Source organism: Betta splendens, chromosome 7 (assembly GCF_900634795.4).
Source record: "Betta splendens chromosome 7, fBetSpl5.4, whole genome shotgun sequence".
NCBI classification, from domain to species: domain Eukaryota; kingdom Metazoa; phylum Chordata; class Actinopteri; order Anabantiformes; family Osphronemidae; genus Betta; species Betta splendens.
The window spans coordinates 5,830,436-5,856,074 of NC_040887.2; the positions used below are offsets into that span (position 1 = coordinate 5,830,436).

The 25,639-nt window shown below is 46.2% G+C and overlaps 2 protein-coding genes across 4 annotated transcripts in view; both read left to right on the top strand.

The window, feature by feature from the left end:
* The first annotated feature begins 3,706 nt into the window (after nt 1-3,706).
* Nucleotides 3,707-11,057, top strand: eno1a (enolase 1a, (alpha)). Of its 2 annotated transcripts, none has more exons than XM_029155194.3 (12): nt 3,707-3,843; nt 5,809-5,909; nt 7,350-7,445; nt 7,589-7,647; nt 8,363-8,432; nt 8,622-8,755; nt 8,912-9,134; nt 9,273-9,470; nt 9,813-10,014; nt 10,110-10,218; nt 10,334-10,392; nt 10,557-11,057. In XM_029155194.3, the coding sequence occupies exons 2-12, from the start codon at nt 5,825-5,827 to the stop codon at nt 10,618-10,620; spliced, it is 1,299 nt and encodes a 432-aa protein (XP_029011027.1). In that variant the 5' UTR covers nt 3,707-3,843; nt 5,809-5,824; the 3' UTR covers nt 10,621-11,057. The 2 variants fall into 2 exon arrangements, with proteins under 2 accessions (XP_029011027.1, XP_029011025.1); XM_029155192.3 differs by lacking the exon at nt 7,589-7,647 and adding an exon at nt 7,949-8,007 and having other exon boundaries at nt 3,709-3,843.
* A 1,874-nt stretch (nt 11,058-12,931) lies between these two features.
* rerea (arginine-glutamic acid dipeptide (RE) repeats a) overlaps nt 12,932-25,639 on the top strand; it is a 107,418-nt gene continuing 94,710 nt past the window's right edge. For both annotated transcript variants that reach the window (XM_041071610.2, XM_029157539.3), the window contains exon 1: nt 12,932-13,233. The gene's annotated coding sequence lies outside the window, so the exon portion shown is untranslated. The remainder of the gene's footprint in view (nt 13,234-25,639) is intronic.

The window sequence follows — 25,639 nt, forward strand, 5'->3', positions numbered from 1 at the left end:
AGTGAGACGCTGGAGGAGAGCAGCACACAGGCACGTTCATGCCTGCTGCAGTGGGCGGCTGTCATCCTGATGGGCTCCAGGAGGAAGATAATGAACCCAGGCAAATAACAGTCTGACTGGTGCCACCTGTTCAGGGAAACCAGCTGCAACACGTAGGTTTCACCCTGGATATGGAAATATGTCAATGTGTGTGTGTGTGTGTGTGTGTGTGTGTGTGTGTGATTGCTCAACTTCACAATCACAATATTTAGTTGCTGTTGGGGGATGGGGGGGGGGGGGTCATTTGTTGCTTGGTCCTGTTACCGCTGCTCTCTGATTGAATTACACAGTGATCAAAGGCTTCTATTGATCTGTTGACCTCCCTCTTGATTCCTTCTATCTGTTCGCCCGTCATCACCTGAAAGCCGCTAAAACCTGCTTTGAATTCACCGAGGGGGAGGAGAGCGGAGCCGAGCTCCTCGGGTGAAGTCACAGAGGACCTTTTACCTCACGCGCGGCGTCTGAGCCCATTAAGAAGCCGCAGCTTTGCGCCCCCCCCGAACGCGCACACGGCAGCACTTAGAGAACGAGCCCTGGCAAATCAGCAGGTTGGCCGTTCGCATTGACGACAGCGTAGCCGTCGAGGCTTTGTGGACTCTGGTGGCGTCACGGCGGCAGCTAAGTGTGAACGCAGTCATTTAAAAGCCACAGGGTCCGAGCCCGACGCGTGTGATTCAGCAGCAGATTGTGTTTCTACACTGTGTGCATTGGGGAGACGAGCCCTCTAATAAACGGAGCCCTCCTTTAGCTTCAGACTCAGACGCTGCAGGCGCTTTGATGACACACGACTGCACAACAACGCTCCGCACACGTCAGGCATGAATGCAGATGTTGGCGTGGAAAGACTCGCTTCTAAACCGTGCAAAATAGGAAAGTTGTTTCTCGGCCCGCAAATTCTGCCTCTTCACTGTGGTCAGAATGGTTTTTTTATGCTTGAAAACATACCGAACGGTGGTTCAGCTGGCTCGCTCACAACAGAACTGAAAATTAAGTGGTTATTTGCCCTTTTAACCAGGCTCCGCTGAGCGTGAAGGCTTCTTTCATAAACGTCCTACATTCACAGCTGCACGTGTTCACACCTGGAAGCTGCCCAGTGCTGTCACGTCAGTCTTTCCCAGAATCATAGGAGGAGGTCAGGCCGGAATTTAAACGAATGGCGTCCATTTTCACGCCGCCTGTTTCACGGTGTAATGTAAAGTCATCCGGGGCTGGGACTTCGACTGTGACCGCAACCTGAAGACATTTCACAGTTGCACGCAAAATTATCCAGCCTCCCGCTGCAAATTAAGCTCACTGCCAAAGTAGAAACCCTCAGCTGTTTGCGATACACAAATCAAGTCAAGACAACTTAAATAGCTCAGAGATGAATCTGCTGGAGAAGACAAATACTAAATGCTGAAGGTGCTTATTCCAGGCTGACGTCCAGCACTAGTCACTCAAAACTCAAACTTATAGGAATGAACCGCAGAGATCCTCAGGTCCGAATCAGAGACAGCAAAGAAGGAGGGCGTAAGCAGCAGGTGAGGGGAGGGATCCGGTGATGATCTGGTGGAAAAACAGTGGAAACGGCATCGTCAGGGCCTGTGGCAGCAGCACAGGCAGAAAAGAGAACCTGTTCAGAGGAAGCTGATCTAATCAGCTTTTAAGTAAGTTCAACAATACATGATAGTGGGTTTTATTTGCTGACTGAGGCCAATTCGACGTTTCACGCGGTGGGGAAATACTCATCTTAGGAAATTCATTTCAGTTTGCTCGAAGCTCTTGGACTAAAAAAAGGAAGTTATTTTGTCTGAGCCTGAATTTGGAAGTGCTGGCAGCGTGTGTGCCCCACGGCACAGAAAGGGTTCAAAGGTCAGCGTAGGATGGTCCACTCCTGCTAGCGCTCCAGCTCACGCCTCAGCTCCTCCGCCTGAACACGTGTCCAGGGTGACTGGGTGCTTGAAGACGAGCGTTACAGAGCATCTCTGACCCCCCCCCATTCTAACCACTCTCCGGGGACCTGTCCTCTCACCTTGTGGGTGCAGCGCTCAGCAGGTTCTGAGTCCGTCCTCTGTCTCTGTCTGTGTTCTGTTTTTACTGAGGGTCCTCGTCTACATATTTAGCTTGTGGCAACATCAGTCCGTCAGATGGTTCAGACCAAAATATTTTAACAAGAATCGCCATGAGGTTCGACACAAATATGATGATCTATTTTTTTTCTTCTAGTGCCAGCACACAGTTGTGTCTCAAAAACATTCAGGTTTATGCAAGTTTATGTTCAAGGTCCATAAGCGATGGATCAGTTTTTATGTTTTCCTTTAGTGCCACCAGCAGGTCAATGTTTTCATTTCATTTATTTCACGAATGTTGGGATATTAAGTGTAGTTGGTAATGTAGATAGACGTTTTGTTGTACTTTTACTTCTAAGAAACATTATTACTAATAATTATTTTACAAATGAAAGAGTAAGTAATGCTTTTAAAGGAACTTGTATTGACTTAACCTAAATACTTCCTTCACTTAAATCTGAATGCTGCTTACAAATAAATAATAATAATAAGCAGCTGTAATAATTTTACACTAACAACAATGACAACATATTGTTTAATAATTCTTTCTACTTCTTTTTTCTTTCTTATATAACTTTATGGTGTAGTATTGGTATTGTGTTTTCTTAGTTTTGCATATTCTGCCATTTAACTGACAAGGTAATTCTATATATATTTAATGTAGTGAATAACAAGATTATTTATGGACGCATTTCTAATGTTTGCTTCTATTTCTCTTCTATTCGGAAACGTGTGCATTGGCTGTGACAGCGTCCGAGCAGCAGGTGGCGCAGCTGCACGTGACACTCGCAGGCTCTCAAGGTCACTGCAGCAGGCTTCCATCACCGATCCTGCTGCAGCGCCGATGCGCCACGGATGCTGCGCTCGCTGCACTGCGCAGGCGCAGGAAGTCCGCGACCTGTAGTAAGGCGACGTCAGACGGTTGAGGGGAAACCCACTGTTCACTCATGTTGTGATTCACTGCAGTCTCTTTATGAGTTCATAGCTGCTGCATCCACTCACTTAAGTCCTTCTTTGTGGTCCTACTGTAAAAAGAAACTTGTAAAAGGTAATAAAGGCGTATAACAATTTATCTTCTACTCAACATTATGGTAACCATCAAAAGGAACGTTAAACGTATTCCTGTTATTCCTACAGAGTGCTGTTGTTTGTAGATTTTGTGTGACAGCTCGTGTTCAAAAATGATTCTTAAAATGCCTCTGAAGGTTTGTGGTTTTATTCATTTTCCATCCAGTAATTTCGAGACGTGGTCACTGTGGACTTGTGCACCTCTTCATTGACACGGCTCTTGTAAAAAGCCTATAAACGTGGCCGCAGGTGCCATGTGACCAAAAACGCTCCACCGCACTGGAAATTCCTGCCTGCTCCTCTGCACGTACTCACATATGCGTCATCTTTCACTACAATGTGTCACGTCAACTTTAAACTTCATTTCCCATCATCCACCTCAAACTGAATAAATTAAATAAAAACAACACTGAAGTTTATCATCTTCATCCCAGATGCGCGTGTTGATGTACATAAGCTGCATCCTTTCGTCCTTCACACGGGATGTAGAAGCCTTCTAGGTGAACGTGCGCCCTTGCTCGCAGTCGTCTGCCTCGTGAGTCAGTCCCAGCCAATCACGTTGCTCCGCTTCCTCGGTCCTTCCTGATTTCGTGCCTTTATCGGGACCGGAGCGTCACGAGCGCCTTCTCTGCCTGTACGCGCGCGAGAGAGAGACAGCACCGTCCTTGCACACAGTTAGGCCGGAAAGGTAACTTTCGCTCCCGTGTTTCTGCGTAGTTATTTAAAAATAGGCCGTGACACCGCCCGATAAGCTGTAAGGAATGTTTCTGCGACCGTGCGTGCTAATTTAAACTCATATTCGGCTTTTCTAACTGCGTTCGTGGTGTTTCATCGTCGACAGTGGGCTCGTAGTGTTGCCCTTGTGTCCCTCGACACTTCTGTCGTTTATGTTCGCTTTTCAGCCGTTGCTCTAAAACTCATCTGACGGTTTGATGGCTTCCAACATGGAGTGTTTTGGAGCCCACCGTCTATTTTTAGCGCGAGATGTCAGTCCATTTAGAGCTGTGTGTGTGTGTGTGTGTGTGTGTGTGTGTGTGTGTGTGTGTGTGTGTGTGTGTGTGTGTGAGCGGCGTCAGGTTGCAGCTACAGTACGTGCTACAGCAGCGTTCTCCTTCGCGTGTTTCTGCGGTTCCGACTCGGAGGACCCACCGCACCGTAGCTCGTCCTGCCTCCGGTAGCGAGGACGAGGAAGCCACCGGTTGCGCGTAGCCGCCGTGGGGGAGTGTCCGGAGGAAAAGGAAAATTACTGCATGTACTACGGTTACGCAGGCGTCGATGTTTCGCTTCCTCTGAGTCATTCCTCCACAGAACATGTGCTTTTCTGTGGCTTATGTGGATAGAAGTGTATTTCTGCAAGATTTAATTAATTTGAAATTAAATTCTAATAAGTGATTATTTAATAAATGTGATTCTGCTGTGTCATGATGTAACTCAACACAGGATCAATACAAATGGACACACCTGTAATTTACAAAACATATCCGGTGTCAGTCCTTAATTATTTATTTATCTATGGCTGCCATTTTGTGCTGCTGGGTTTCTTCTCTGCTCTCCTGTGTTTGCAATGATCAGGCAGCAAACAACACAAAAATGATACTATTTTTGTTTTGGCCTGTGAAACTATAGAGTGGGAAACATCACTGTTATTTTATACCAAAGTCCAGATAATCTGGGCATGTGCTTCGCTGCTGCTGAAGGTCAGGAGTTGAAGTGTCTTGCTCGATAATTACTTATAAAATGGTTCCTATCAAAGAGGTTAATCAGCCAGATTTCTTTTTTCTTTCTTGCAGAGATCCAAATCTGCCCATTGGAATATTCAATGACCAGATTTGTATGTAAGACCATACGCTGGCCCAAGAACCTTGTCTGTGTGTGTGTTAATGACTTTGCCTCTTGGCTGTTTCCACAGACCGTACAGATGATTTTCCATTGGTTCTCCTGTTGAGCTTTGGAGATTTTACCCAAAGTTCAGCCATGCGATCACAGTGGATAGATGAATTAGTGCATGCATTTAGGAGAGGTTGGACAAAACGAATGCAAATCAATAGGCCTGCGGCGTCACAGCCCGACAGCCTGGATTAGAAAACCTCCTCTGACCTCCACCGCTGGAATTTGGAAAGATAACAAGGGCTTCTTGAGATAAAGGCCTATAACGTGTGTTGGTACAGTGATGGTTGGACAAAGAGAAGCCAAACTCGTATTGTGCCAGTTCACTATCTCACTTTCCTATAGAGAATTTTTACTTTTGTAATCAAGAGTCTTTAACTGTGGCCACACTGCTCTTGACTGTTTTGCAAGAATTTTGCAAACTCTCTTTTGTAAGCTTTTATATTCAGTAACGCTGAGAGGCCTGCTGATTTTTTTTAATTTATGTTGCGTTAGCCACGCCTTTGTGTGACTCATGCGTCTGCTATCCTGCCCAGCCCACATCACTTGGTACAAGTGGCAACGGCTCTCCCCACTCAATTGCAGAATCCAGGAGATGGTTTATCGTTGCGACTGCACATTTTATTGACATTTCTGTCAGCAGGTTTTAGTCTCTGCTAATACAGTAGTTTTCAATCAGTAAGTATGAGAAGCAGGCAACAAGCACCTGCCTGCTTGGCCTGTGGATCCACTTTAAACTCATGTCTCTCCTCTCATTCTTCTGCAGAACCAGAACCAGAACCATGTCCATCCTGAAGATTCAAGCTCGTGAGATTTTTGACTCTCGTGGCAACCCCACAGTAGAGGTTGATCTCTACACCAGGAACGGTACTGTATTCTCAATATACCTCGTTTAAGTACCCTTAATGTTATGCCATCCTGAATTTAAAGTGTGCAGTCACTGTCGGGTTTGTAGTACTACGGTAATAACTTCATATGGGTAAATAACGTTCATAAGTGCTTTGCTAAGTAAGTGAAAACATTAGTATAGTCGGTCATGGTTAATGTTGCCAGACCCAGGCCCAGAGTGGATCAGATCAGATGGCCCATGTGTGAAAATAGCTCCTGTAATATCACACGGCCTCTGCAGCACCCGCTACTGTAATGATTCGTACTGGGAGCACATACAGTGACTATACAGTAGATGCGTCTAACCGTTGAGCCGAGTTGCCAGATTCATGCAAATGAAGCTGCAACGCAATCAGCAGCAAAACGCCGAGCTGTTTGACACGTATGCCTAAATTTGATATCAGTTGTTCAATTAACTAATGGCCGGGCTGTGATTGAAGTGTTTTGGCGAGCCCGACTGTTCTAAGAGCTCACACAAAGGATGTGTTCAACCCCATGAAATGTCCTGAGAATTTTAATGAAGCAACCTGAATGACCACTGACATGGAAGTGTGGGGAGCAGACCCCTCTGTCCATCTTGGCTCCCTAGTATGGAGTGATGGCCAAGGCCTTCAAGTTTACTGTAAATAACAGCTCATCCCTTTTTTGGCTCCTTTTAAAGCCCAGCAGTCATTGTGTGGTATCAGTAACGGTGCAGACCAAAGTCTACTGTGCTTGCATGTCTGTCACCATGCTGCTGTGTTACATAACCTGCTTACGCTCAGGCCACAGGCATAGTGGAGAACCTCTGATATAAATGAAGTATGATCTAATTTTAGTAGCTCTTTATTGTGGGGTTAAAAAAATCAAATTAGTATTTTTTTCATTTTATTGACGTCTCTGCATTTTATCATAGTCTGAGAAATTCTAGCTTCTACATCGAGGTGTTGTCTTGCTAGGTGATTTGTTAAGCCTGAACTCATGGCCCAGACAGTAGCTCTGTTCCCCCGTCCGATACAATAAATCCCCTCAGACTCTGCCAGTCTACTGAGCAGGCTCAATAGATTTTTGATCATCCCAAATATCTCTTCACTTGGGTGAATCTAGGATGACCACTCTCTTGCATAGAGGCGCGGCTTGACATCGTTGCAGAGATGAGCTGCACATGCTCAGTCGGCCGCCTTTCATCCCTGTTACATCACAGAAATCTGCAGCTCTGCCAGCACCGTTTCCCCTGTTTCAAGTCCTGCTTCATTTTTCTCTTTGGACATTTAAACAGCTGTGGCAGAGCATTGTTACCTCTGTACCTTTTTTTTCTACTTGTTCCTGAAATTAAAACGCACAAACATTTCAGTTCATAGTCTGTACCATTACACTGACAAATTAACGTGGACAGATGTGCTCAGCTTTTTGACAGTTGCAATGTCCTGTGTCTCCCAGGGCTTTTCAGAGCTGCGGTGCCCAGCGGCGCTTCCACCGGCATCTATGAGGCTCTGGAGCTGCGCGACAATGACAAAACCCGCTACATGGGCAAAGGTAAAACGACTTTACTGGTGTCACCTTCTTTTTGGTTACTTCTATTCTGCTCTCATCTTTCATGTTCTTTTAACTGTATTATGCATTCTGTTGGGTTTTTATTTCCTCATTTTCACTTCCTTCATCTCTCTTCCTCCTGTTAGGAGTCAAAAGAGCAGTTAAATATGTAAATGAATTCTTGGCCCCTGCATTGTGTAATCAGGTAATTAAAGTGTTCAGTAACTGGACGAGTGTTTTGCATGTTGCTGTGAGCAGCAGCTCAGTGAAGAATGGGTTGGCCTTTGGAAACTAACCATGGCAGGCACTAACAGATGTCAACAGAATATGTAGGAGCACAGTCATGGATGGTTCATGGTCTCATGATATTACAGTCCTACTCACAGTCGCAAAATATCACTTATTTAAGTGAGAATTTTGGATCAGGTGCTCTGCAGTCATCTGTCCGCCTGCTCTGCATGCTTGTCTTCTGTCTGGGTCAGTCATGGTCTGCTTGTCCCTTGCAGGTGTCTCAAAAGCTGTTGAGCATATCAATAAAACTATTGCACCTGCACTGGTTAGCAAGGTAGGACCATTTATTGTTCAACTAATATCCACCAGTCTTAAAAAGCTTAAATGATTTCTTAAATGTGAACTTTAAATTTTTGTGTGTAAATTCTATAGAAATTACATAGTCAGTCAAAATACAAGGTTCTGACAGTTCAGAGAAAAGTGGTTTAGATTAATTTTTAAATTTGTGCCTTTTTAACATTATAAGTTGAAAGTTAAACTGTTGCTACTCCAGTGGTATAATGTGTTAACTAACCACCCTAACAGGTTTGGAGTGTGTTCCTCTGAACTTACCAGATCAAATTGAACCCAGTAAATTCCTTGTCCACAAATGCCCAGTGTAACAGTCATGTTTTGTGTGTGTGAACCAGGATGTGAGTGTTCTGGAGCAGGAGAAGATTGACAAGCTGATGCTGGACATGGATGGCACAGAAAACAAGTGTAAGATGGAACATTCTTTTGGTCATTCACAGAAATTGAATAAACAAGTCAGAACCAGTGTATTAAATTAATTAAATACTTGCACAGGCAGTATAATATAATATGTTTATGCACCAGAAAACTGAAGACCACCGATGTCAAAAGATGAAAACACACCAAGTAACATAATTTGTTTCTCTCCTATCTTAGCTAAGTTTGGTGCTAATGCCATCCTTGGCGTCTCCCTGGCTGTGTGCAAGGCTGGTGCAGCAGAGAAGGGCGTCCCCCTGTACCGCCACATCGCTGACCTCGCTGGCAACCCTGAAGTCATCCTTCCCGTCCCTGTGAGCATGATAGTGCATTTAACTAAATCATGGAAGCTTTGCAGAGACTCCTAATGGGTCTACCAGACATTTCCCAATAACATTGTGTCCAAACAACCATTATAATAAGAAGTGACTCCATTAGGTTTTAAGTGGATCCTCTATGTTTGTCCGCAGGCTTTCAATGTCATCAATGGTGGATCCCATGCAGGCAACAAGCTGGCTATGCAGGAGTTCATGATCCTGCCTGTAGGTGCCAGCAGCTTCAAGGAGGCCATGCGTATTGGTGCTGAGGTCTACCACAACCTGAAGAACGTCATCAAGGAGAAATATGGCAAGGATGCCACCAATGTTGGAGACGAGGGAGGCTTCGCACCCAACATTCTGGAGAACAAGGAAGGTAAGAGGATGAAAGCATGGCTGAATAATTGGCCAGCTATATAAATGACTTGCTCTGTAAAGTAAGGTACTGTTGTGTAAGCAAGCCGGCCTAGTGGAGCAGAGTACGTAGCTTAACAGTGTGTCATTTTTGACTCAGCTCTGGAGCTGCTGAAGAATGCCATCGCCAAGGCTGGATACACCGATAAGATTGTGATTGGCATGGATGTGGCTGCCTCCGAGTTCTATAAGGATGGAAAGTACGACCTGGACTTCAAGTCACCTGCCGACCCAAGCCGCTGCATCTCCGGGGACAAGCTGGCTGACCTCTACAGGAGCTTTGTCAAAGATTACCCTGGTATGGTTTTAACACTTACACACACACACACACACACACACACACATTCAGGATATTACAGACACAATTTCAGTAAAGACTTGTTTTGTATTCTGGTCCACTACAATTACTCAGATTGACAGGAGTGTGTGTGCATGTGTGTTGTTAAATTAGGTGTTGAGGGTACAACAGCTTTTTCAGATAAAAATGTCTTAGACTCACCTGACTGTACATAAATATCCCGGTTTTCAACAAGCTGATCAGTTCTTCCCCTTTTTAAACGTTTGTCTCCACTGCCCTCAAGTGGCCAGACTGAGTACTGCATATTTATCATTAATTAGTGGTCATTTCCTTCTTTACCAGTGGTGACCATTGAGGATCCATTTGACCAGGATGACTGGGAGGCATGGACCAAATTCACTGCCAGCACCGACATCCAGGTGGTGGGTGATGACCTCACTGTCACCAACCCCAAACGCATTGCCAAGGGTGTAGCTGAAAAGGCCTGCAACTGCCTGCTGCTGAAGGTCAACCAGATCGGCTCTGTGACGGAGTCCCTGCAGGCGTGAGTGTTCACCAAACCAGCCAATAATGTAGACTGCTTATAGAGGACCAGCATGTCTTCATCTTGTCTTGGTTTATGTCTACATTTTCTTTTAGCTGCAAGATGGCCCAGAGCAACGGCTGGGGTGTGATGGTCAGCCATCGCTCTGGAGAGACTGAGGACACCTTCATTGCTGACCTGGTGGTCGGTCTTTGCACTGGACAGGTAAAATCTCATAAAGTACAACTGTCTCAGAGTCAGTGGATTTTTTTAAATTCAACTTTACTCATGTCTGGTTCCTTTTTGGCTCGTCTTACATCTCATCAAATTTGTTTCCCAGATCAAGACAGGTGCACCCTGTCGATCTGAGCGTTTGGCCAAGTACAACCAGCTGCTCAGGTAAGTCTGGTCCAAAAACATGCCTTTATGATGACTGCATATGAGCTGTGTTACATATTTACAATTACAGATAACTTAAATACAACTGTTTGACTCTGCTTGTATTGTTATAAGCACAGTATTGTAGAGTTTTTTAACAAGCTTCTCTTCTCATTCTCACTCAGGATTGAGGAGGAGCTCGGCGACAAGGCTCGCTTCGCTGGCAAGAACTTCAGACACCCCATCTGAGCAGGTCTTCCCTCTTGGGCCTCTGTGTGTTCATTGCTCATAAATAACCCACACACACATACGCCACGCTAGACCGCCTGCCCTGTCTGGAGGAGATGGAAAGAATACTGCCGAAATCCAAGGTCCAAGTCTGTGGCGTGGAGAAACTACAGTACGCGATAGTACAGCCACAGTTCAGCTCATCCTCAAATTACGCTTTAGCTCCTCCGTAGTGTTGGTCCTTGTGTTTTTTGTGTCTGTGTAGCTGTGTGAGAACTTGTTCAGTTTTGCGAGCTGTAGTGATTCCTGGTCTTCTGAGTATCTGAGCTACTGTAAGCTAGTATGGCTCTGCCTCGAGTAGTGGTAAGGGTACTAAATGTGCAGTGTATTGCCTCTGACAAGGTCTTGTTTTGCTCTAAGTGTTGGCAGAAGTATGTAATAAACAATATAGTTTCAAATTTTCTTGGTTTTTTTTTCTACACAAACTAAAGCTTTAACTCATTTAGTATGAATTTGTGGCCGTTCAAGTATGATAATGTGTAACAAACACCCAGGGGACAAAGCAAAGAATACGTTTTAGGGAATTACGTTTAAGTGATATGCTGCAGCTTATTATGAATATTATCAAGGTAAACTGGGCTATCATTTATAAAATCATTAAGGATTCCAGCATTTCGCACCGTGTCCTTACGCTGCCTCAGTAAGTGATCGTGTCTGTTTGAAGTGTCTGATGTAATTGGAGTGCTACAGAGAGGCGGAAACATGAGCTCAGTGCTCTGGGACGCCATTTCTGTACCCCTGGGTAAAAGAATCCGGAAGCTGTATGTGAACTCCTTTTGTACTGAGCTGTGCCAAGATAATGAGGCTCTATTCACCAGTGGTATGGTACCTCGGGGGATTGCCAGCTGGGCCTGTGCCTCACAACTCACTTTGTGTGAGCCCTGCCTGAACCTGCCTCTTTTGTTTAGCCATCACCAAGGAGATGTATTACAAATCACTAGGACAAAGACGCTGTCCATCATATATTACAGTGGGTGAAGGCCTTTATCTGCTGTTGCAGATGTCACTTATCAACAAATAACATTCCTAATTCTTTCTTACTTGCAACATCACTTTTCACATAGGGTTAATCCTTTAAGAGTAAATGTGGGTGACCTATAAATGGATATTACAATGTGGATTATAGACTGAAAAACTGTGGATTGCTTTCTCTGAAACGGCAATCTTATTTTATCCCCTTGCTTTGTGGTCTGCGCCATCTAGTGGCCACATATATGCATTATACTTCCCTGTAGCAAAAGGTCCTGTAGATATAAATAAAATATAAATCAAATTAGAAAGCTAAAATCAACAGCAAACCGATTACGACCACCGAATAGGTCACGAGGTTGATGAGCAGTTTTTTTAGTCATAGAAATAGTAGAACTTCAAACATAGACCTGTGAGCTCGACACGTTTATTAGAAACGTTAGATATAAGTAGGGCTACGAGTTCTAGTAACATGAAAATTAACATGTTATTAAACTATTTAGTTTTTTTTTTTTTTACCAAAATCGGTGGGATTCAGAAAATATTCAGTAACAACAGCGGTGTTAAAAAAGACCTTTCGTTTGACAGGTAGACAACGCGCATGCGCCATTACTACGTCATTGATAACAAAAGTAGCTATAACGTTACTGTCTCACAAAACAATTATTCTGTTCTATTCTTTTCTAGGATGAACTCTGTATTTAACCGGTACATGTGGTGTATGAACCTCTATGTAACAGTATCCCTTTAATATTTGCATTTATTGAAGCAACTAATGACTATTTTATCTTGTTCTGTGATTACATAGTGTTTGTGGTTTATCATTTACTGTTTTATCAATCACTTGTTTATGATCTGTCCATTCTACTCCGTCAGCTGCTCATTTATATTATCTGGAAGAAATACATTTGTGACATAGCATTTATTAATTTAAGCTTATTTATACACACTAAATCTATTCATAATGTAATGATACTTTTTAGATTTATTTTTTTTATTTAATACATTTGTTGACTTTTATTCTACTTTATTCTATACGTTGTGGGAGTGTTTCCACTGTCGCCGAGACTATCAATCGAAATCTTGCATAATGTGTCCTGTGCTGCTCTACGTTCGTTTGACTTTGTCTTCAGTCCACACATGTCCCGACGTTGCCGCAGCCTTGATTCGAGCAGAATAAACCGGCGTCGTTAAGGAACCGACACCCCGAGGACCCTCTCGGTGCACGTTCCCGGCTACGGCCAGTGGGTGACGATATTTTACCGGTTGAACTTTGAGAACCCCCCAACTGTTCTCACCCTAAGATGAAGAAGGATGCTGTCATGCTGAGTGCCTCTCACACACTAGTCTGAGCATCCCGGCAACGATTACTCCCTCTTCATTCTCAAGTCCATCATTTATGACAGCATTAAATCAAAACTAGTCCGATCCGTGAAAGCTCCATAAGACAGATACACAGGTGGCACTGCAGCTGTCGTGCTACTCACTGTAGAGGAGACACTTGCTAACTAACGTTGGCTAATTGCCTCTGCTGCTGCTGCTATTGTTTGTTGTTGCAGACTCTCATCAAACAAATCACAGATGTTGTAGATCAAGCGCTTTAAGGTAAGTGCTGTGAGCCTCAACCAGTCGCCTTCTTTACATTTGGTGTTTCTCAGCAAACAGGGAAGAAATGACATATATATATAAGGGCATAGTTTGTGAACGCTGGACTGTTAACGTTATCCTTGCCTGCTAGCCTTTCCGCTAATTTGCCTATTAGCATCTGCTAGCTAGTTAGCCAATAGACTTGTTTGCCCCTTGCTGTTGCTGGTTACCATGCACTAACGTTAGCGGCTAGCTCCTTTGACTAGCACTGATTGGGAATGCCAGCTGGGAGTAGTGTAATGTCTGGATACAAGCAGCTCGTTTACGCCGGTTAACGCGGTGTAAATGCAACACACACACGGCGTGACGTCAATTTTATAAAGGCTTTATTTGATTGTTTAACATGCACGTAACCTTACAACACCTCGAGTGTTTTCCCATTTTGAATTAGCATGTGTAGTAGCTGCGTTCCAGGGAGTAGTCGGAGCCCATTCAGCTATTGTCATTAGCTCATGGATACGTTAGCCGGCGAAGCTAACTTGGTGCCTTTGTGTGTTTGACTTGTGCTCAATTATTGCATTTTGTGACTATATCCGAGTTTGGTCTAGCTTGGTTTTAGTCGAGACTAATGTTGGATAACGTGCACGTTGGCTTGTGGAGATAAAGGTGCTTTGCTGGGAAAGTCTGTCAACAAATAAAAGTAGAATTGTCGTGAAGTGTAGTCGTTGACAGAGTAGTTCAAAACACGTAGTTTAGACATGGATTAGGTACGACGATGGGGGCATTTACGAGTTTTGTGCTTTTAACAGTGGCGTGGATATTTGGCATGAGGTTAAAGTTATGAGGCGTAATTATTCGAATAGTAAACACATCATATTCCATTAGCTCATTTGATGGAGAAACTTATACTTGATGCATCCTTTAAAAGAAAATAGTAAAATCATTTCACATTTCAACTGAAAGCACGTTATTTACTTCTGTTGAGTGCTTTTGACTCACTCCTCACCTGTGCACTTGTTTGTGTAGCTTCACACAGTTGTTGACTTCACCATAGTTTATGAATATAGTTCATGCTCCGTGATCAAAGCAGTGAGAGCATTTTGTTTTACTTCATAAACATCAAACTAATTTCATCACGCTAAAAGCATGTAATTTAATGTTGGCAAAAAACCTGCATGTCCTTGATTGCTGAAGGGGATTTGAAAGAAAACTAGTAATAATGATGAGCCTGAATGAATGAATGAATGATGTTAACATGAACACAATATAATAGCACATTCTGTTTAAATGACTTTAAACAACCTAACATTGACACCTGTTCAGGCTTCATTGTAATGAGATGACTTCGAAAGGAGAGGTCACTAAAAACAGAGTAAAAAGAATGAACTCTGAACATCTGTGATGACTTTTGTGGCTCTGTAATAGAGGGTTTAGTAAGAAAACAGACCCACATGCATCCATAGACTCAGACATAGTTTGTGTGGAGGACTGAGCAATTAAAAGATCAGATTTTCTTCCTGTTTATGACGCCAATACACAGAATGTCAGAAAGGCAGACATTGTAGTTCGACCGGCCGTTTTTCAGTGTCACGTGTGGAGCAGCACAGGGCTAATCGCTTGCACACGGCATGTTCTTTTTACATGTGCTGCACAGATTGTTTAAGGCCATAAACCTGCTGCATTAGGTTACAGATATCTGCAATTACAGGTTATATTCTGATAAGTACCGCAACACAATTTTGACAGAACAACAACTTAATGTAAATCTGAACATGTGTGTTTTATTCTGGTCTTGTGTGACTCTCTTGTATAAATGTGCTAAGCCCATTTTAATCCACATTATCTGGTTAGCTCAGGGGTCAGAGGAGGTCAATGTTTATAATGTTTCAATTTGTATGGTATCTGAAGAGCAGCAGTGGGTAAAATTACTTTGACTCACATATCCAGTGACACACCCTGTCCATCGAATGTTAATCTAGCTCTGCTGTAGTAGCAGCAGAGTAATGATAAGCGAAGTGTAATAACCCTGCTATTTTCCCTTAATGACTAATGTGTGTTTGAGTAATGGTGGCTCCCTGTGAGTAAGACGTGGTGAATGGAAGGCCGACAATGCTCAGGAACGTCCCTTTTGACCAAGATCTGCCAGTGCACATGCTTGGGAATCCAGTGTTCCCCGGCTGTGCTTGAATGGCATCTTTCTCATACAGATGCCATCGCTCCATTTCCCATCACCATGAATTGTCATAAAAGATGGTTCACAGCCACCTTGTGCTGCACGCCGAGGCGTTGTGACGTTGTGTTGCATCGCTGCAACCTGTCACGCGTGTGTTTCGCTGTTCGCTGAGACACATTTTACATTTCAGCGAGGCTCCTGTGTTTCAGAGCACGATGATTCCACTCGTGTTTGCTTCAAGACTGTTATTCTGAGGCATTTCATGTACACTGACATTATGAAATTATGCTGGCAGGAGAGCAGGAGAGGCATGTGAGCACCGGGGACGTCTTCTTTCCAGAACCAACACAGGAAATTATGTGTAATCAAGCATCTTTAAACATGCGATTTGTAATCTGGAAAGTGTGTCGCCTTGTATTTATATCTTAATAACTGTGCATAGCTACTGCAGAGAGGAGGCAGTGGACAATAAAAACACGAGTGGGTGAAATGATGTAGCTTTTCCTTTAAGTGCTTGATATCAATTGCATTGCAAGATATCTGGCTGTTAACATAGAAAATTAATGCTCTGAACAAAGGAGCAATGTTCGCTCAAAGACCTCTTGATGGGCCATTCAAGTGCTGTATATTCATTTAAAATAACAATCTGTCAGCACTTGCTGACAGCACGCACAACAAGCCAAGCTCCCGCTATTGTTCTCCAAAGATGTTTTTCAGTTTCCGTGCCAAGAGCGGGGTAATTGGCTGTAGCAAAGCCTTGCATGTGTTGTTTTAAGATATTGGACTGACACGCACAGGGCACATTGGCAGAAATGAGGAAAGCACCCCCCCCTCCGTTTGCTTATCCCAGCAAGTGAGAGGAGGCAAGATGCTGGATGTGTGTTGTGTTCTCTGACAGTTTCCCTTCACCTCTCATAAGAGGAGATCCAAGCACGCGGCATCGTATCTCATCTTTGTTTGATTCGGGCCTAGCGCCGCAGCTCCAAAATTGTGCCAAGGAGATAGTATCCGTGTTAACCATTGTGAGCTGTCTCGCTGCATGCTGCTGGTGGTATTTGATGTACAAGATGTGATCAAATCTGCCTCCTCCGCGAGCTCAGCCGCGGTGCAGTCGGCCTCGCTCCATCCTGCGTCGATGTCTGCGTCTCACTGGGTCACGTCTTAACTAATCAGACGCAGCGTGCTGTTGCCAGCTTCGAAAGGGGGAAGACTTATCGCCATATTCTCCTTGTTCAGTTTCGTATGTGGTTATGAGATTGCAAAGTGTTGCAACTCACCACATGTCGGTGTCTTTTGTGATTTATGTACATGAGGGATTGTACAATGGAGTGTGTGGAAACTGGAAACGGAGGCTTGGCAAACACTGCAAGAGTTGTGAAGCAACAGCAAGTGTTGAACAATGGATGCAGCGAGTAGTGATAATGGGGCCTGCACAGCACATTTTCCTTATTGACATCATCTTCATATTGTTAGTTAGCTCATGTGTCTTATTAAGTGTTTGTTAAAACGCAGCGCAGCGTGCCCCTTCACCATTTGGACACGATTGGCTAATAATAGCACTTAGCTGATTACAGTGCCAAAAAGCCTGAATCGAGACTGAAAAGCTAACAGTCAGCCATTTGCCATGCGAGTAAAAGAGGAAAATGAAATGGTGTAGGATCAGCTGGCTGGCCCCCGAGGAGAGAGGACGGGGGGACGAGATGAGGAGGAGGAGTGCTTTGCCGCCGCGTGTGTCAGTGTTGATTAGGTAAGAGATCGCCTCATGTAATGACACGGCATGGCGCTAGTGGTGCAGAAACACAAACAATGCAGGCCAGTGTTTTAGCGCGCACACCCCCTGCAGCTGGCTGCCTGAAGATGTTTGTATAGACACCGGCACTCTGTAGAATATTTCAGCAGCTTTAGATTGGGCTTTGTTTCTTTCCCAGAGCCCGTTTCTCTGTGATCTTCTCCCGCTGATGAAAGATTGAAGTGATTAAAGGGAAACTGCAGAATAGGGTTAGTGCAGTTTTCTATCGGTGGATGCTAGCAGGACTTTTCAGCATAAATATGTGATGTTAAATTGGCTGCATAACCTGCAGAACCCTTGTTACATGAACCCGTCTGCTGTCGCTTGTGACAGATATGGCTTCCATTTATATCTTTCAACCATTATCCTAAATCCACAAATGTGTCTACTAAGACTAGACATTCATCTGGTTTAGCTTCAGGAGGTGAGAATCTACCGTAATACATGCATTAAGTCACTGCATGTCTATGGGAGACGCCTTGATTAACAAGTCTAAATGATGCAGTTGATTTAATTGATTGTTTTATAGACAGGTATGTCAATAACAGCTGTTTATTGTCCATGCAAATGGACTGTGATTGAAGTGTGTGTGAGTAAACACTGAATTCCAACCCTAGAACAGGAGAATCAGTTATATTTCATTGTCTGATGTGCTGATTGTGCTTTGTGTCCTGGTTAATCTCGGCGCTGCGCTTTTCTGTTACGGTTTTTGTTTGCGGAGCGGTGGAGGCTGCTCTAATGGAAGCCGGCCCGCCAGCCGGTGGCCGGCTCAAGGTTTGGGACGGAAACGAGCCCGGTGACAGTGTGGTTCTTTGTACTCTCGCGTTCCTGAGGCGCCGCCGGTAAACCGCGTCCTTGCTCAGCCCTGTAGGTCAGGCACACGCTGCCTCGGTCGAGGTGCAGGGACTTAGAGCCGGATCGGCTGGGTGTTAGGATGGACATGTTGTCTCTGCAGCCCCGTTTCAGCAGCCACAGAACAGAGAAAATGAGTTCTGAGGATTGGGTTTAGATTTGCCACTGTAGCACTTCCACTCTGATACACTCTAGCTACCATCAGGGGAAGGCTGTCAGAGAGAGGGAGGGGGACGTGGGAAGGGAGAGAGAGAAAACAGTGAAGCACAGCAGTGCTATCTAATAGATCAATTTGTAATAAATCTGTTGCCTCAAGCTGTTGTTGTTCGCTACTCAGTAAAAGGTGTCTGCATTTCTCAGGCAAGAAAATGCTTGTCAGGCCGGGCATACAGAGCTATCAGCGAATGAGACGTGCCTAAAGCACGGTAAATCATTCTCTCTGCACCCGGTTTACATAGGTTGAACACATGGGTCTCTTATCACCACATTCCATTGCTAAAAAAGGGGGGTTAGAACCAATCGATAGAGCTCAGCGCTGAAATGAGAAAGGAGCGCTCCCCTTACATTAAAGTTCCCCATTATCCATTATGAGCCATTAATCATGATGAAGGAGGTATTGATTAGGCTATCGGCCAAGGTTGGTCAATTTATTTGCCAAGAGTCATTACACAATGAGAGGATCTGTTGAGGTAGTTTACGAAAAAGGAAGCGGGACGGATTAAAATGGCCCCATTATTATGACAAGGGTTTGATCTTTAAGGTAACAAAAGAGCCGGCCTCCATAGCGACCACACGGGACCTCTGGGCTCCTCCTCCACCAGGAGCCATATGGACCATGCTAATTGTCTGTTACGCTAACCATTCCCAATAGATCCACTGGGGACCTGCGGTAGTGCAGTAGCTATAATGTCACCCACAGTGGGCTGGCTCATGAAAGAAACATTAGCCAGCAAGACGAGAAGACAGGAAGGCAATGCAGTGGAAGTCAACACAGTCATTGATTTTATCCCCATGAAATCTGTGGTTCTCGGTTCTCGGCGTGATGTTTGCCTTTAAAGTGGAACTCCTATTATTTAATTTCCCAGGTGCTGCTGTTCAACTGGACCTCGCACAAGCGCCGTCAGTTGGTAACATGTAATTCTAGGCGTGTTGACAGTATGGACAGACGCGGGTTTGTTTTTGCTATTCTGCGTGTTGACAAAATGTTGCGTCCTATTCATAGACATTATTCTTTGGGAGATACGGTTTGAGCTAATTCTGAGAAATGCCACAATTGGCCAGCCGTAATTACTCAACAAGAGAAACGGTCATTCATCTGTTTTGTTTGGTGACAACACGAATGCTGAGGTTTGAATGTTGAATGTAAATGTGACATTCACAGTATTTGCTTTGCCCTCGAGGCCAGGGATCGGTGGTTAAGTGTTTGAAGTGCTGAGGTGGTCTGAGGCAAATCGCTATGTGTTTTAGCGTGTTTGTAATATGCAATCATGAAAAGGGCACATCTATGGAGCTCGAGTCCTGTTACAGAGGGGAGGGGGTGCTGAGGTGACCACGGTGGGGAGAGAGAGAGAGGTGTGTGTGTGTGTGTGTGTGTGTGTGTGTGTGTGTGTGTGTGTGTGTGTGTGTGTGTGTGTGCGCGCGTGCGTGCGTGTCCCTGCTAACAGTTTTCTTGTAATTATTGAAATTGATGTTTGCTGTGGAGCTGTAAATCTGCAAGATCTCTTGTTAATAAAGCAGCACAGGCAGCCGAGCTCTTAGACTGGGAAATAAAAGGCAATCAAGCCTCCAACACCCTGTCCCTCGCCTCAAAAATGAAGCAGCAGAAATCCTAATTAACTGGTAGGATGAGCAGCTCCAACTACAGGGCCTGGCTAGCTCACAGATGCTCTGCTAGCTGCCTGCAACCTCCCTGTTTCCAACCTCCTGCCCAAGGTACCTCCTTCCCCATACGAGTGTGTGTGTGTGTGAAGCTGTGGATGTGACCGTTGCCCTGACGGAGTGACAGGACCTTTGTTGCCGCGAGGAGCCGTGCACAGGACAGCGGTGAGCTAGATGATGGCCTCTGTGCTGGTTATTGCTGCTTATGTAAAGTGCTGCGAGAGAAAAGAGAGACCGCATCGATCTCCTCCCACTGATTTCATAGATCCTCTGTGACAATAGCGATAAAGTTGTCTTCCAGTGTCGTCATCATCAAGTGCTCCTTTTCAGATCAGCGATGTGGCAAACGGCTCATGTCGTCAGCCGCCCGCATTCAAGCGGCTTTGTGCTATCGTTTATGGAGGTGAAAGTCAGGTGAAATCTTGCTTTCCTCACTCGTGCTCGTGTCTTAACAGCAGCGCATCAAATCTTTGAACTCTCAGTAATGGCTTGGTCTTGTATCACTCTTTGAATATATAGGCAGCTCTAATGCAGAGGACGTGACAGGAGGACTGTGCTGTAAGCCCTGGCTTTGTTGAAACCTGAGCCTCCGCTGAGCCTCGCTGTTTACCTGTAAACCTATCCTCTCTGCTTTTGCTTTCTAACCCCAGCCCCCATCTTTGTTGTACCGAGCAGTCCGAAAACCTCCGGGGACGAGCAAACAAATAGAAGACAGAGAGGTGAGACTCGGTCCCCCTACTCTCCCATCTGTCTTTCTCCCCTGCGAGCTCTCTGCGAGGACGAGTTTGCAGGCACTCAAAGGCAGCGAATCGACTGAGTGTAGGATTCACTGTCACTTAGCTGAGCTGGGGCACAGCATCACACTGGGAGGCCAAATCTTCCTCCTCCTCTTCCCTTTCCACTGCCTTCTCATATGAAGTAAATGCTATTTGGCATGAGACTGCCAAGGCCGAGTCTGTGCAGATGAGCTTATTCCAGTGTCGCCCTCCTAAAGCTCTTTCTTTGCCCCTTCAGTTACACTCCAGTGTGTGGGGGTGGGGGTGGGGGGTACTGACAACTTGATTAAGTGCTTGTCACATTTCAGATAATTCAAACTGGATGGGTCCAGTCAGTGATCCATCTTGATTTGCTCTCTTTAATTTTAAACACCACATCTGGCAGACGTGACGGTGCAGCGCGGCTGCGCGAGGCTCTCATCAGCGTTGGGGATATTCAGTCTTCATGATTAAATGCGAGAAGTGGGAGTTGCCTCCTCCAGATGTAGCTGTAGAGGAAGGTGGCGTCTGCTTTTGCATCATACGTCACACCAGCGCATAGACACATGGGCTGAGTGCATTAAAAGCCCCAAAAATTCTCCTGACAGCAGGAGTTTAAATTTCACTCCTGTGTGTGACAGCTTTGTCACCGGGAAGAAATTCAGCAGCAGCACCTCTGGCAGCCCTCAGAGGCAACCACCAGCCCTCCCTTTCTTCTGCCTCTGTCCTCAGCCCATCCCTCTAATCAGGTTTATGAAAATCTAAACCTAAAACATAAAACCATCCGTGCTGCTTTATTTATCATGTCGTCTCCTTCCTGCCTGGTTCGTCCCCAGAGTTTTTTGTCTCGCCTGTTCAGCTGCAGCTGCTGTGACGAGGATGACAACAGGCAGGGAAACCTTAAAGGACGTATCGACCCCCCCCCCCCCCCCCCCCTCCATCACTCTACCTTGCTAACGTGGCTGCTTACATTACTCGGGGCTCGAACACTTTTTGCTGTTGCAGAGAGATAAAGACGGTGAAAGCGAGAAACGCGCGTGACATTCTCTGGGAATTTACCTTTAGAAATGTAAGTGTAGGTGTAGGCTGCAGCGAGGGGGGGGGGGAGCGGGGGTCGCGTGAGCGGGGGTCGCGTGAGCGAAGCGGCTTTTTTTTAAATGCGTACGTTTTTATTTTAAGCGAAGAAAGGGATCGACGGGCGCGTTCTTAATTGTGCGCGACGTGCAAAATGAGAAACAATAACGTGTGACTGGGGGCCCCGGGAGATTAGAGCCTGGTTGTGTGCTTAAAGGAAGAGGAGAGATGCATTACCACATATGTGTCTCCTCCTCTGCCCCTCTGAGCCCTAAACCACTCACAAGCATTTAGCCAGCAGTGATTTCGCCTCTGCTCACCTCCTCACCCTGTTTGTGATCCCGTGGAGCTGCTAGTGGAAAACCTCCCAGGCTTCTTGAATGAATCCTCTAGTGTGTGTGTGTGTGTGTGTGTGTGTGTGTGTGTGTGTGTGTGTGTGTGTGTGTGTGTGTGTGTGTGTGTGTGTGTGTGTGCGCGCGCGCGTGCGCGTGTGTGTGTGTGTGCGCGTGTGCGTGCGTGTGCGTGCGTGTGCGTGCGTGCGCGTGCGTGTGCGTGTGCGTGCGTGCGCGCTTGCAGTCCTGCTTCTCTGCAAATCTCTGCAGCACCACCTGATTTGACTTGGTAATGGGGCATTGATGAGCCTTGGGGGAAATCAGAAAAGGAGCACAAAACCGTGGTGCAAAAACCCACTGCTGCGAGGTGGCAGTAATGACAGCGTCAGGTTCCTCAATAGCAGCTGACAAAAGGAGGAAAAAGGACGGGGTGAGGTAAAAATGGAGGACTGTGGAGATGTACAGTAGCTGTCATGTGTCCATGTCCGTGCTCTTCTCTAGAGGGGAAGAGAAGCGCTAAGAGGTGGAGATGAGCCTTAGCACCCGCGCTTCATCTCGATTCGTACTTTCACTCCACTGTATTGAAAAAGCGGGTCCTCTCCCCAGGACAGCAGATTATTTACATCTTTAGCTGAGCTCATTGCTCTGTGGATATTGGGTTCAGTGCGGCAGCAGCAGTAGAGCAGATAAAAGCAGAATGGCTTAAGTACTCTGTGTTATTTGGAGCACATTTCTATTGCTGTTGATGTAGCCACTAGCCTAATAATTCATCTTGCCTAGTTTTATCACTCGCCGCACACCCACGCTGCTGCGTGCACACGCATGCCCACACACAGGAGCTGCTCACACACACACACACACACACACACACACACACACACACACACACACACACACACACACACACACACACACACACACACACACACTCCCCTTCCTGCCTGCTAGACCTTCTGTAATATAAAACAAGCCGTTCAGAGATGAAGCGCTGCCCGTTGTGCCGTCTCACCGCGGCCGTCCAGCAGACGAGTAGCGCTGCTAACAAAAGGCAGGGAGCCGACTCCCTTACAGGGGCATCTTGTCTATGTTATCACTCCAGCTAGTGCCGCAATTAATATTAATGTGCTTTAAAGCACGCTCCAGCAGCTCTGCTTCCTCCGCTCACTCGTGTGTGTGTGTGTGTGCATGGACTGTAAGCGTGTGTGTGTGTGTGTGTGTGTCTGTGTTTGTTACTCAGGAGGAAGAGAGCAATAAAGCCAGCGGGGGATAAGAATCTAGGCAGGATATGACAGTCCTCATGTCAGCTGTCTTAGAGCGGGAGGGATGTGTGGATAAAGGCAAAGGATGAAGCTGAATTCCAGGCAGACGGACGGGCGGGCAGGCAGGCAGACAGACAGACAGACAGGCAGGCAGACAGGCAGGTGAGCAGGCAGACAGGCAGGTGATCAGACAGGCAGGCAGACAGGTGAACAGGCAGGCAGGCAGGCAGGTGAGCAGGCAGACAGGCAGGCAGACAGGCAGGCAGGCAGGCAGGCAGACACGCAGGTGAACAGACAGGCAGGTGAACAGACAGACAGATAGACAGGCAGGTGAACAGACAGGCAGGCAGACAGGCAGGCAGGCAGGCAGACACGCAGGTGAACAGACAGGCAGGTGAACAGACAGACAGATAGACAGGCAGGTGAACAGACAGGCAGGCAGACAGGCAGGTGAACAGACAGGCAGGCAGACAGACAGATAGACAGGCAGGTGAACAGACAGGCAGGCAGACAGATAGACAGGCAGGTGAACAGACAGGCAGGCAGACAGGCAGGCAGGTGAACAGACAGACAGATAGACAGGCAGGTGAACAGACAGGCAGGCAGACAGGCAGGTGAACAGACAGACAGGCAGACAGGCAGGTGAACAGACAGGCAGGCAGACAGATAGACAGGCAGGTGAACAGACAGGCAGGCAGACAGATAGACAGGCAGGTGAACAGACAGGCAGGCAGACAGATAGACAGGCAGGTGAACAGACAGGCAGGCAGACAGATAGACAGGCAGGTGAACAGACAGGCAGGCAGACAGGCAGGCAGCACGGCGTGCAGCATCCTCAGCGTCTGGGCCGGGGGCTGTGTGCAGCCTGTTTATTTAGTCATGTTGTAATAATGCTTGACCTTTTCCTTCAAGTCCGCAGCCTGACCTTTAGCACCTCGCTCCTCTGCAAATCAGTGCGCGTACGTGTTTGTGTCACACACACGCGCCCCCAGCGCACGCAGCGAAACAAGCGCCCCCTTTGCAGGGAGCTTCATGGTCTGCCAACTCCAGAAGTGGATTGTTCCAAATTAGTATGCATTAGGTGGTTAGTGCAAAGCATTTAATTATGCGAGATGGCACTAAACTGTCTATGTTATGATTAGCCCAACACGTTACAACCTTAATCTCTCCATTTTTCCCCCCTCTCTCCATGGGTGAGGAGGGGAGGCAGGGTGGCAGGGGTGTAAGGCTGATGCAGGAGGACAATGGCAGCGGGGGAGGACGCTTTAGAAAAAAACTGCAATATTCTCTTAAACTGTTACAACTATCTCAAGTATCTCGGCAGAGATACGCCCCCCCTCGTGCCCCCGCGTACTTTGTCAGACGATATTGAATCACGCGTGCACGTCGTCGCTCGCTGTTTTCACCGAGCCGTTTTTCATGGTAGTCCGGGTGTTTTAATCCCCGGCGGCGGCGGCCCAGGCAGAGCCACGATCATCCATCCATCCATCCATCCATCCATCCATCCATCCATCCATCCATCCATCCATCCATCCATCTATTCATCCATCCATCCATCTATTCATCCATCCATCCATCCATCCATCCATCCATCCATCCATCCATCCATCCATCCATCCAGAGCAGCGAGCCCCAGCTAGCTCCCTGGAGGAGCCCATTATACAGCAGAGATATCAAACCATGAATCATTTACGCCAGCCCTCCCCTCCCTTTCCCTGCGTTCCACGCAGCCCTGACGCCCGCCTGCCCGCCCGGCCGCCTGCTTGCCGCTGTCTGCATCTTTAATGAACGATTATTGCCTTTCATAATAGTGGCCTACAGTAATTAAAGTATTATTGATCCATTCCATCTTTGCTTCGATGAGGACAAAAATGTTTTTGTCCTCCTTTTCACGCACTGCTTTTTTCTCTTTTTTTTTTTTTAAAGGATGATGGATAGACAACATCCCTCCAGGAACAGCTGACAGTGATTTATTTAGCCCCATGATGTGATTTAGTGGTTTCCTCCAGTTTAGACGTTTCAAGAGTCGTCTTGATTCTGGGAGGAGGGTGATGATACAGTAGGGTGGGGTTTGCGGCTCATTGTCGTGCGGCGAGGACCGAGCTGGAGTGTTTCCCCGTGTTGGTGTTTTTGTTATGTGTAAAGGGTGTAGGGACACAGGGGTTAATGTGCTGGAAAAGAGTGATTTAGGTCAGTGGTCGTGTCTACATCTGTCACTGTGACAAGCCGACGCTTTAGGAGGCTGTGCTGGGTTGAATAAAGGAGAGAGAGCGAGGAGAGACTTGCTTTCTTTTAATGGGGAGAAAAGGAAA

What these genes read in the sequence shown, in the direction of transcription:
- eno1a (XM_029155194.3), top strand. Translation starts at nt 5,825, where the DNA reads ATGTCCATCCTGAAGATTCAAGCTCGTGAGATTTTTGACTCTCGTGGC. An exon ending in AACCCGCTACATGGGCAAAG is followed by an intron (nt 7,446 to 7,588) that starts GTAAAACGACTT and finishes TCCTCCTGTTAG; the next exon opens with GAGTCAAAAGAGCAGTTAAA. An exon ending in CTTTGTCAAAGATTACCCTG is followed by an intron (nt 9,471 to 9,812) that starts GTATGGTTTTAA and finishes CTTCTTTACCAG; the next exon opens with TGGTGACCATTGAGGATCCA.